Genomic DNA, 12,943 nt, shown 5'->3' on the forward strand with positions numbered 1-12,943 from the left:
CAAGTATAAAATGCGCATAAAATCAACGAGAAACCCCATATGAGTTGCATCTGCTGATCGCAATCGCGCATCAAACTTATTGTCTAATCGAAAAGTTTATAAGTTAAACAACCTCAATCACTTTATGGATTGTGGATACTTTAGCAGGCGCCAGAGCTCTGTGCCAAAATTTATTGGACATATTTCCGATTGTGAATTGATGTATCGCGTGTATATCGTGGAATATTTATCAGTAAAGTGGCAGTAATTAATTATTCACCTTATGGTGTAAACGTTCAGTGTTGATATAGATTTAAGTAGGTATCGAATTCAAGAAAATTGACTATTAATTTTCTAGAAGATTTCCTCTAATTTCCATCATTTTTATTTTTTCAAGTGCCTATTACCCTTCAAACGCTTTTACGGCAGACAGTCCAATTTCCAATTTTCCGACCACTAGGCATCCAACATGTTAATCAATTACATGTCAATCATGGCTTAAACTTTGTAATGAACTTACAAATTGCCGTAACCGATTTCCCCATAGGGAACCCACCTCCGGGAACTTCGGTAATGGCTAAAGTTCCACAAGTTTTAGCACCAGGTTGGTTGCGAATTAGAGATATTTCTATTTGAACAAGATTAGAGTTTTGTTTAAATTTGCTTATGGGATAAGTTTCTCTAGTTTTCAAATCCGCTAGTAATTGTTAGGACTTTATGTTAATTTCACGATCTTGTTTCATAAATAAAATTCAAAAATAGCCCATTATAAAACATATCTAGGTGAAAAGTGTTTCATCGCTGTCGGGAGATTTTATAATTTGTTTATCGAGACAGGCAGCGTCGATGCTAGTGATAATCTGGAGATGGTAAGGAAATTTTCGACCATTATTTTTAAACCATTTATTTTCATTAGCAGGTTTAAGAGACGCCATTATTGGGTATGTTGAATGACTGTGAAATAAATTTTCTCATATTTTTTCTCCGTCACTTGAATAACAGGTTAATAATGACATGTTTCTAACTTATTATTTACTTAGCGAGGTAATTAAGACGCCGGTCATCGTGTCGTCATCATCTCCATTGTGGTTTTACTTATAGTCATCTTTGATGTTATAATTCAAGATGCATTGTCTTTTCGTGCTTCATATTTAATTTATGAACAGATCAGCTAGGTTTAGTGTAGTTTTATAAAATCGAGTAGTACGAAATGTATTTATGTGTTGGGTGACTCAGCACTACACACTTCAGGATTCATTTAATTGACTTTCGGGTTCGAACACTGTACTTAACCACAATGGGGGGATATAATATGGTATTTTCGGCTGCTGGACTGCATAAAATTACCCTAAACTTACCCCAGTTAAGTATCAGTTATTAAAATTACAACGCGTGTTGAATCACAAAATCAATGACATTTTATTTGACATCATACATTTCACTGATAATCATCTTTGTTAGTTCGCCAGGTAAATAATGAGCCATGTGCAGGGTGGCCCAACGAAAACGTTGCACCTAGATTTTCAGTATTTAAAATGAAAATGTGTAGAAACTCTCGGGCCCGTCGATATTTCATTTAAGGGCGACATTTTTTATTTTATTTGCACCTTTTACCTTCGACTCCTATTAGGAAAGAGGTAATGATAGATAGATTAGTAGTTAGTAGTTTAATGTCACTACGAGGTGACCTTGGTGACAACTCAATATAACTTCTTCTCCTGATTCGACCTCATTAGACTTTTTTTATATGGGGTCATCTGAACTCTAAAATTTATGGGCCTCAGCCTGAATCACCAAATTGCACCCGAAATATTACGCAACGTAAGACAACCTCTTGAATAAAACTTATTTTATTGTACGAGGGTAAATAGAGGGAATTTTTCGCCTTTAATAAATTGATCAAACAAGTAATTTGAACACTGTTGTCCATTTACACACTTTTCCTAAGAGAAAAATTACAAATGAAGAAATGTATCTTTTTAAATTTGAAAGGTAAAACTCATTTCCAACAAAACGATTCGGTGACATCCGACTTTTAAAGGTCCACCTACCCTCATTTTGACATACGCAGCTCCTATTGTGATAAATTATTAACTAAAAGCTTTTTCCCCACAGACTTTGAAAAGCTGTTATTTCAGCGGCAATAATTGCAGTGACTTCAAACTTGGAGGTTATAATCAGGGCACCACTACCTACAAAATGAGGTACCACTCGATACACCTTCCCGTTAAAAATTTTCTAGGTAACTGGCACTTCTATTTAGGAATTGAATTTGAAGGGTTGAAGATACAACAAAATATTATTTTTTCGAATTAAAATTCGACGGGTGGGAGCATTTTTACACATTTTGATTTCAAATGCTGAAATTCCAAGAACTTTTCATCAGCAGATGGATCATCCTGTGTAAGTTTTGAAAGAAACTCTGTTTTTGGGTATCTTGAACCGCAGATAATCTAGGAGGGATTTAGTGTATGAAATTCAGAGAAATTCAAGGAAGGACTTGTCTAAATTGGTTCCGGTGGTTCCTAGCAGGGTGCTCTGCTTGATGGTTATTTTCGAAGGTTCTAGGGTCAAATGTCCCTGTGGAATACCATAATTTTCTTGCTAAAATATGCTTTCTGGGGTAGCAACACTTACATACATAAATAAAATGTTGAAAATTGTAAACCAGGTACCTATTACCTTAGTGTATCTAACGTAAAGGTGAAAACAGCATAACAGTGAGATACAACGATATTTATCTTCACTTATAATTTTTTTTAACCGACATGCGTTTAAAAAATAACGGAAATCAGTCCTCCAACCTATAGAAATATTTACGCCTCTGAGATTGCCGTCGTAGGGCCACCCTGTACGTTTCATTATGAACCGCATTGAAAAAGAACTTTACAATTATTCAAGACATCCAATGATGGCGTCTTTTAAGTAATTTACCTTTCTTCCTTCATTCAATCTCAATGCCGGCACAACGCTTTAAAAACTATTCAAGGTAATAAAATAAAAAATAAAAAAACATTTTTCTAAACGTGAATTTCTTTTGAGATCCATCTCTACCGAGGAGTCGTCTAAAACTTATCTATCTCCTCAAATTCCGGCCTGATTCATCAAATGCTAATACCGGATGTAAGAACGCGGAAAAACCATTTCTCACATTTACTGACGTCAAACCATTTTCAATTTCGATCTTTTGCTCACATGTTAACAATTCTCTATGATTCCACAATGTAAATTTACCAACGCCGACCACTTCCATGGCTTAGCCCCAGCAATTTTATCAAACAGTGCGGCCATTGAACAAATAATTAGTCAAATCATCAGCAAGCACTTAATACCTCGGATTGATGAGTAATTCAAACATCTCTTGTTTGTTATCCAAACATTGCGATTTCGTTGTTGATTTGTTGCCGACTCAAGACATATCTTCCCATTAAAATTTTTCGAATTCTTACCACAACGGTTAAATATTAATGCAAACAACGTTTCGTAACAAATGGGTTAAAGTGCCTTCGTTGTTGCAATTGTTTAGGTTTTCGGAAATGGGAAAAGTTGGAAATGAAAAACACAGTTGCGGCACTAATTGAGATGTCGGGAAAAATTGCAACGCAACTCTAGCGGCAATAAAGTGCAACAATATTGTGTTTATGAAAACGGATTGACATTAATTATGTTTTCAGAAAAACGAAGTGCCAGCAGCTATGACACGTAATATGTTAAAATAAGTCGAAACTGCATTAAATGCATTAAAAAATGCTCATTGCAAGTAATTATTGTCTGTCTGTGAGTTGTTGATTAAGCTATTTACACGTTATGTGTAACCTTAAATCGATTACACGCAGCTGGCTAAATAACTGTAAATGTGAATTTCCAAATAATAGATTATAGTTTTTTGCAATTAATAAAGTCATCAGAGTTAGAGTGGCTCAAAAATGAAAATGGCACACCTCAAAGGTTGATAGATTTTCATTCACAAATTTGTATCTGCAACTTAAGAAATAGTTATAAATAATCCTTTAATATGCTTCGACCTCTATTTATTCTGAATAATATGTTAAATGAGCGACTGAACAGCTTTTAATAAATAAATAACCACATGAATAAATTGAGCAAGCAAATGAACAGCAAAATTTACATGATACAGATTTTAAGAGCTTATTCCACTGCAGAAAAAAGTACATAATGTATAAATAGTCATTTTGATTTATTTATAGTGTTTTATATTTAAAATTTAGTTTATTTAGCAGTTATTGCAAATTAATGAATATGAACTTAAGTTATGAAGACATATGAAGTGATGAATTAATAAGAAACACTAAGTAATTGTTGTTCTTTACATTTCCTAATTAAATTATAATGGGAATAATTATTATAAATTATTTATTTTAACTAAATAAGGTTTAATTAATTGGGATGTTGCGAATTGCACTGCTAAGATGTTCGCGTGTAGCTTTATCTCTAAATCTTCATAACTTTTATATCAGTTATTCGAATTCAATGATTCTTTGGGCGCTTTATGCCCTAGCCCGTTAGCTATTAATGTAAAGAAAATAAACGGATTTTGTTTCTTCTTTCATGGAAGTTAATGGAAAAATTTAGATTAATATTCCTTATCATTGTTTTTAACTACTCTGTGCACGAATACAGTACATATGTTAAAAATCTTTAGAAGTATTTGAAAAGTGCCGTTTTCGACAAAAATTTTGTTTTCAACTCATAATTTTACCTTTAAAATCGTTGGAATCGCACCATTTTTTCTGGAACCCTGCATTTAACAGAGAATTTACTCTTACTAATACAGTACTGAATTCAAATAGCCTGTAAAAAAACATTTGCATCCATACTCGATGTTTGACATTCTGCAGTAGAAATTTCTTTTACCACAGCACGTAAAACTCTCCAAAAGTGGGAAGAAATTTGAAGCGCAGGTCGAAGGGCTAGTTCTGGTCACTCCCAAAAAAGAACCCCCCAAGACAATCGCTTTGTGAGGCACAGGTTTTACGTAATCGATTTAGCACTGGAGTGGAGGCGCAACAAAACTTCTAACAAGTTCGAGGCACCACAGTTATCAAACAAACTGTTTGTAGACGACTGCAGGAAATAAATCTTAAAACAAGAAGGTCTGTAAAAGGTCTTAACTTATCTCCAGAGCACCGCAGAGCGCGAAGAAACTTCGTTACAACCTGTAGAGAATGGAACATTCAAGAATGGTCCCATGTGTTATTCACGGATAACTCAAAGTTTTATCTCAATATAGCAGATCACCGAAAGCGAGTGTGGTGAAGCTTTGAAGAAAAATCCAACCAAGAGTTATTTATGGAGCGCCAGAATTTTAATGGAGATTCAATTCAAAGGTCTAGATCGGAATCGGAATTTCGATGAACAGACGTACATCGCTTCACGTTTTGCCTTTTAGGCAATCAATGTCACCGCACACCTACATTGACGACATCTTACAGCAGTGTGTGAATCCGTATGCCAAGCTAGCTGGTCCTAATTTTATACTAATGCGTGATAATGCCAAACTGCATGTAGTACAAATCGTTCGAAACTTCACAGAAATTGCTGGTATCAACACATTGCAAATGGCCTGCGCAAAGTTCAGATATGAACCCAATTGATAATCTTTTGGATGAATTAGGGCGCAGGGTGCATTCCCGCGATAAGCTTCCAGCAATTCTAGAAGAAATGCGTGATACATTAGTTGAAAAGTGGACCATCAAACCAGACAAGTCGTACTAAATTTAATTTCAAGTATTCGAAGAAGATTAGAATTTCTAAGACTTGTTAGAGGTAGTAATATCCGCTGCTGAGTTGATTTAATTGATGATTTTCCCTTCTTCACAACACAATTTTTCAGTAAACATGTTGAACTAGTGCCTTTTATATTTACAATACATTGATTTGGATTCAATTTTTTGCTAAACGCAAAGTTCCAGTGAAAATGCTGTAATCTCAACAATTTTAAAGGTAAAAAAATAAATTCAAAAACCGAATGTTTGCTAAAAAAGGCACTTTTCAAGAACATTTAAAGGTTTTTAACACAAGTATTGTATTTATGCGCAGGGTGATAAAAAAGACCATAACTCTGAATTTTTTCAATAACTTACATGAAAAAAGAAACAAAATCGGTTTTTTCCAATTTCATTAATAGCCAACAAAGTATCCTATAAAGCATCGAAAGAATTATTGAATTGGAATAATGGGTACAAGTTATAAAGCATCGAATTTGGCAAAAAAAATATATGAGCTACTTTTTTTGGAACTCAGTGTATTATGGACATTGTCCATAGTTGAGAATTGTATTATATTATCAAAATATAGGAACACAAACTAACAAGTTTACCACCACTCGAACGCACCTCTGCCTTTCTACATCTCTACCGCCCATTCCGTTTTTCTTCAATCACGAAAGATATCCAGTCAAAATATGGGATTCCCCGACACTAGGCGATTTACTAGCCGCGATAATAATAACCTCATTCCACTAGACGTACCAAGATACCTTTCTCGGTTTGTCCATCATTATCTTATTGTTAACTTTACTATTATAATACTAAAACTTATAAGCTACTAATTCTCCGACATATCCATGATGGGTAAGCACACAACTCTAAAAGAACACAAGTTAATTATTGTCCATCGTAAGGAAGGAAAATCAAGTAGAGTTAGGGCCGAAATAATTGAAAAAAGTGCAACGACAGTTTAACACATTATATAGAGAGAAAGACAAGGAGGATGGCAGAATCGCGAGCAAGAAAAAAAATTCAAGAAATATATTCACTGATGAAGGAAGATGGATTGTAAGGCAAATAAAAGAAAATCCAAAATTAAAGTGTCCCAAAATTTGTTCTGGAAGTTAAGAAATATTTAAATAAGAAAGTAAATTCGGAATTAATCAGAATAGTTTTGCTAAAATACAATATTCGTGATCGAATTTCCAGTAAAAAACTATTCGTTAGTAGGAAAAATCATAGAATTAGAATAGTATTTGCAAAAGAACACTTAAATAAAGATTTTATATTTTGTAATACAGTTCCATTTACTGATGAAAATAAATTTAATTTATGTGGGCCGAAAGGGCGTGGATATATTTGGAGAAAATCAGGGAAAGGGCTTAAAGAACAAAATTTAAAGGCTAAAGTGTGGATGTGTATGTCCAGTGCTGGCACAGAAAAGCTCTAATTCGTTGGCAGAATAATTGACGAACAAACACAAGTATAAGAACATATTAAAACAAAATTTGAAACCTTAAATGGAAAAATTAAATATTCATACTTAACAAATGTTTAACACCCCGCCCCATTTACTACACGTTAATGGGATAGAAAATCTTTGAGCCGAAGCAGAAACAGAAATTAAAAAATGCAAGATTTCGAACAAGGAAGAACTAAAAGATGCGCTAATGGAAATATAAGAAAAAAATCCGTTTGATTGAACCCGAAAATAAGTAGATTCGGTTCCAAATCGTCTATGAAAAGTAATATTAAAGGAAGGTTTACCGACTAAATACTAAATTAGCTGTGTGTATGTATGAATTTTATTAGGGAATGATATGCTTAATACTTGTATGTATCATTTAAGCTTTGAAGTTCATTTACGCAGTCATTTTATTCATGTGGTTATTTATTTAATAAAAGCTGTTTAATTATTGATTTAAGACATTATTTAGAGTAAGTAGAGGTCAAAACATATTTTAAAAATATATACAGAGTTGTCCACTAACCGCACGACAGACCACTATGGTCTTATTTATAGCTTATTTCCGCAAATTATTTTTATAGTTGTATGTACAATCTTATAAGGTACATTTAAAAAATATTTTCATTTATACAGGGTCTAATAAAAACGTTACAACAAAAAATGTTGTTTTTTTTAACGAAACACTCTATATATTATTGCATTTTTGGATTCTACGTTCAATTTTAATACAAGTTTATTAACACGTTCGCAATCTTAGAATTAATAGTTTTCAAGATATGCGCGATTGAATGTTGAAAGTGACAGTTAGAGATATTTGCAAAATTGCAAATTGTTAACAAATAGAAAGGTATTTGGGAAGTCTTTTTTGTTTCAATACAATAGAAGTTCCGTATTTTAATATGGCATCAAGCTTCGCTTAACACTTTCTATAGTGTGTTTAAAAAATAAATCTCCTTAAACACCAAAAAATGGTAAAAAATTAGAAATTTCTAATAGGACCCTACTATTAATTTGATGTGTTATGAAACTACATCGATAAAAAACCTATGTTCACATTTAATTGCCTATACGAAAGTTACATTGTTTTTGTGTAATTTTGTTTTATAAGATTATGCATAGGAGGTGTATCCTTAATTGTAATTTATAATGTGAATATGATGAACTTTTCTATGGAAACAGACAAACGGCGATAGTATCAACAAAACTCCATTGCTATCAATAAGTGATATAATCTAGAAAAATCATATAAAAATAAACAAGAAACAATAAATGCTTTGTTTTCAAAAATAATTATTAGAAAAATAACTTTTTGTATTTAACTTACTATGTGCTAATAAATAACTACCAACCTGAAAAAATATTTTTTATACACAGTTAAGTAAAAAAGTTATTTTGCTGAAACCTTTTTTTCAAAATAACACATTTATTGGTTCTTGTTTATTTTCTTGTGAATTTAATTAGGAAATAAAGTTATAAATTTGTGGTGTTAAAAACTGTTTAATATTCAACAAAACTAAGCTTTTGTTGATAGATTTCTATGTTATATTTATTAATCCCAAAGTTGTAAAATATAATACAACTCAAAACTCCCTTCTCTTAACTTCACCATACATTCTCAGCAACCAACAGAGATGAAGTTTAATAAAAAGCGCTGCCTTCACAGTTATTAATTATAGTACAAATTTTGGCATCCATACTCAAAATGATATTTGTTGATTTTCGCTTGTTGTATCCTTCCCCATTCTTGTGACAATAGCTCCCGAAATCAAAAGGCACTGTGCATGCTGGTCATATCTGGTAAAACTCTTCTTTGAAGCATGTCCCAGACATGCTCAATTGGATTCAGATCTGGGGACTGTGCTGGCCATGGCGATGCGACAATTCCTTCGTTGTTCAACCAGCCTGCAACACCAGAGCCATGTGGACGAGCATTATCGTGCAAAATGGGAAAGTTTTGGTCAACAGCGTCGGCAAATGGTTGGACTATGAGATCAAGAACGATCTCGATATACTGTCGAGCTGTTAGGATTTAGAAAAATGAGATCAGTTTTGCCGTCAATCATTATCCTTTCCATACCATTATTGTACCATCTCTATATGACTGGATTTCCTGGACATTTTGTAAGTTTTCAAGATTTCCAGATCATCTCCACACTCTTATTCCGTGAGATTTTGGGCGATACCTAAATCTGGATTCGTCAGTCAACAAAATTGTGGTTCAATTAATTACATTCTAATTTTAATATGCATGGCACCACTCTAATTTTCAGCACGATTACCTCTGGAAAGACGTGGATGTTTCAGTAGTCTTCGATTATGAAGAATAGTTTCGTGCAGACAATTTCTAACAGTAACTCGGCCTATAGTCACGTGGTGCACCCGTTGTAAATTTGTAACCAATTCAGGTACCGTAATTGTAGGTTGCCTTCTGGCTGTTAAAACTAAAAATTGGTCTTGAGCCTCAGTTGTGATTTGGTCACGTTCTGGGTGTCATTCGACCGGAGTTCCAATTTCCCAAAAGCGCCATCATAATCGACTGATTTGACCCTTTGACGAACACCCACGCGCTCAGCTATGTCAACTTGTCTCAAACCAAATTGAAGGTTTACCGCTGAATTCATCACATCCTAGATTAAATACTGTTGTTTCATGGTAAAACACGTTGTTTTCAAAGCCCCTGCTAAAAACCAGCCAGTATCGAAGAAATGAAATTGAATCAACCTGATAATTTAGCAAAGTACAAAATCCTAACTTTTTCATATTCGCAAGAAAATTGTTTATTTACTTTTAGATTTTTCCAATCAATAGAAATACATATACAAAGTAAGTACTTCCACTAATATAGTGTGGGACAGATGATTGAAAATATAATAGATTCGCGATAATGTCAAAAAATCCTATATTTTTGTTTGTTTCTGAGGTTTATTTTTTAGATGATGGAGTTATGGCTAAATATTTTTATAATAAGTAGATTGGTAAAGTCAACATCACTCTCTTCTGCCCACTGAGTGACTATATTTAAAGCGTTTATAGCACTATCCAATGAAATTTTATTGCACAGAGCAGGAGTTTGTTCTGCCTCTTGATTACTTGGACATTCCTCAATATCGTCATATCTAAATTTATTAACACATTAATCTCATTCTAATACATAAAATTCTTCAAATACTCCCTTTAAATAAAAAACATGAATTAAGATCAATTTTAGAACCAGAAAGAGCAACCTGTGATGCTACTCACCGCAAAATTGAAAGTAATTTGGATACAGAGTTCTCGTGACCCCATTAGCATTTCAAAATTGCAAATGGTACATTTTCGTCTTAGTAATCAGAGCACTTTGAAAGAACTCTATCTAAAATAATCTTCTAACACTTTTTAATAGTTTCTGGATTAACGTGATTCCAAACTGCCACGAAGTCGAGAACTCTGTTTCTAATGGTCATTTTTTTAAGACGACGGAAACATTCATGTTTCGTTCTATTACAGTAGATAGAAAACTATTCCTGCAGTATAATTTAATTGATCGTATAACGTTTTTGTCTATTAGTTGTATTAGAGATGTAATATTTGGGGGAACAATGCTTGAATGAACCCATCATCACGTTTTAGTCCGTCTTCAGGTGGATGAGATGGCGTGTTATCCAGTAAAAATAGAGCATTTAAAAAGAGACCTTTATCTTTCAGGGACATATCTGACTAATTTTATGCAATTTAAGAGGAATTGGAAATGATATCTAAAATGGAAAAAATTTAACCATATCTGAGGTACAAATGAATGGTGAAATTAAGGTTTGAAAATGGTGGCAATTATCTAAGTCAATTTTGAACGTTCATAGTCGAGAGCACAATTAAAATTTTTTAATGATTTATGTTTGGCAGCTTTACGAATAACCGATGGTTTTATTTTATGAGTCCCAATAGCATTAGTGTATTCCAAAAATATTATTCGTTGCTTTTCCGTTTTTCTTCCAGCACCAGTTTTCCCTGCCCCCAAGAAAACTGTTTTGTTTAGTAACGACTTCCAATAAAGCTTGTTTCACGAACATTCTAACTCTGCTCTAATGTAATGTCAACCTCTTTTATTTTGCTCTGTAATTGGCTTTTAAATGGATCTACAAGTTCTAGTCGAGAGGATAATTTTTCTCCCGAAATGTTTAAAAAACGAATTTCAAAACGCTTTTTACAGCAATGTGACCATCCATCAGTGGCTGTAAATAGTTTATTATTCTCCCTGATTGGGAATGAATTAGCTTTGCTTTTCGCTTAGTCATTTCATCACTCATAACAAAATTTTTCTTTCACTAACCATGAAACTACTTCTACAATGTCTTTCCCATTCTTGAGAAATCATAACTTTTTAATGTCTTCCTTTTACCTGGTCTGATATGCATAGCTATTCCTCACTGTCATAGGAATAATCTTTTTTCTGTTTAATTTTAGAAATTGTAGATTTAGTAAAACCATATTTTTTTCCAAATGTGTAACCGTTTGTCCGTAATTCAATTATTGAATCGCTTTGGTTTTCTAAACGATATTTTTATGTACACATACCCTTCACTAATGACGAATGGCCCTCGGAGACTCAATGCACGATATAAAGACAAGACGTTTCTTTTTATATAAAAAAATCTATCTTCTTCTGTTGGGTATTTCCCCGAAATTGTATTGGAAATATACTCGATGGCAAAATATTGCTTTACTAAGGTAAGGGTGGTTGTTTCCGCAACTGAAAGTGCAGTTGTTCATGTTAGACGGCGGTGTGTACAAATTTTTACATTGTTCACGTTACGCAGATTTTCCTTTACGTATAATTCACGTTATAGCGAGTCCGCTGTACTTTTTATCAGTTTTATGATTTTTTAAAAATATAGTTAGACTTTTCCGATGTGTATATTCAGGCAATGTTTAAGTCACCAGAGGTTATATTAGAACTTATTAAATAGTTTGTTAAATATGTCTTATTATTTTTATTTAATAGGACTGAGTTCCTGCAAAATGAAAACGTTGTGATAATAACACACGTTATTGGGATTCTTGCCTATTAGCTAGCGATGCGTGAGGCATTTGTACAAGTTAAAAAAAAGGTTTTCACAGTCTAGATAGCAAAAGTAACGCTTTCCAACCAATTATTGTTTACTGATACATTTGTCAATTTACTGTCTGTCTACGCCATAAATGTGTGTTTTTATCATCTGGCGATAAAATAAGCTGGACATTATTCGTCTTTATCTCCCAGACTCCACATATTACAGCCTACCTGGAAGCCTTTAAAGTAAATGCAATAAACCCCGTTTCACAAGAAGAAATTGGCTCAATAACCCAGTTTTTCACATCAATCAAGACGTAAACAAAATAAAAGGGAACACTGTTTCTCTTCTGTCTAGAACCCAACATTATAATAAACAAAGAGATCTCTGGCGTTTACCCGACAAACACAAACAAATTCATTTTGGTATAGAAATGCCTGAAACCTAAACGATTTTTTTGCACTCTATTATCTGTTTATTTATTCATAGAGGTGTTTATGTAATTGTAGGCGCCGCTTTGCCAGCATTTTCTAGAATGTGATAACATATATTTTGGTCCCGTGTTGCTATCGAAAACTTGATTCTAAAAATTGTCACTCAACGTCGCAATAATTAAGACACTTTCTATACATGGTGATGATGCAACTTGATGCAAAAAATTCGTTTGTTTCAAGTCTCCAAACTGAACATCTGGGAAACTAGACACAAGGATTGTTTATGATGGACGAAAACGTGAGTCA

The 12,943-nt window shown here is 33.3% G+C and overlaps 1 protein-coding gene across 1 annotated transcript; it reads left to right on the top strand.

Annotated features, from left to right (window-relative positions):
* The first annotated feature begins 6,711 nt into the window (after positions 1-6,711).
* Positions 6,712-8,811, top strand: LOC136343239 (uncharacterized). The gene is made up of 4 exons (XM_066289827.1): positions 6,712-6,776; positions 6,918-7,141; positions 7,521-7,541; positions 8,708-8,811. Exons 1-4 carry the CDS (start codon positions 6,712-6,714, stop codon positions 8,809-8,811), a joined length of 414 nt encoding a protein of 137 aa, XP_066145924.1.
* The last annotated feature ends 4,132 nt before the right edge of the window (positions 8,812-12,943 follow it).

This window comes from Euwallacea fornicatus, chromosome 14, assembly GCF_040115645.1.
Source record: "Euwallacea fornicatus isolate EFF26 chromosome 14, ASM4011564v1, whole genome shotgun sequence".
Classification (NCBI taxonomy): domain Eukaryota; kingdom Metazoa; phylum Arthropoda; class Insecta; order Coleoptera; family Curculionidae; genus Euwallacea; species Euwallacea fornicatus.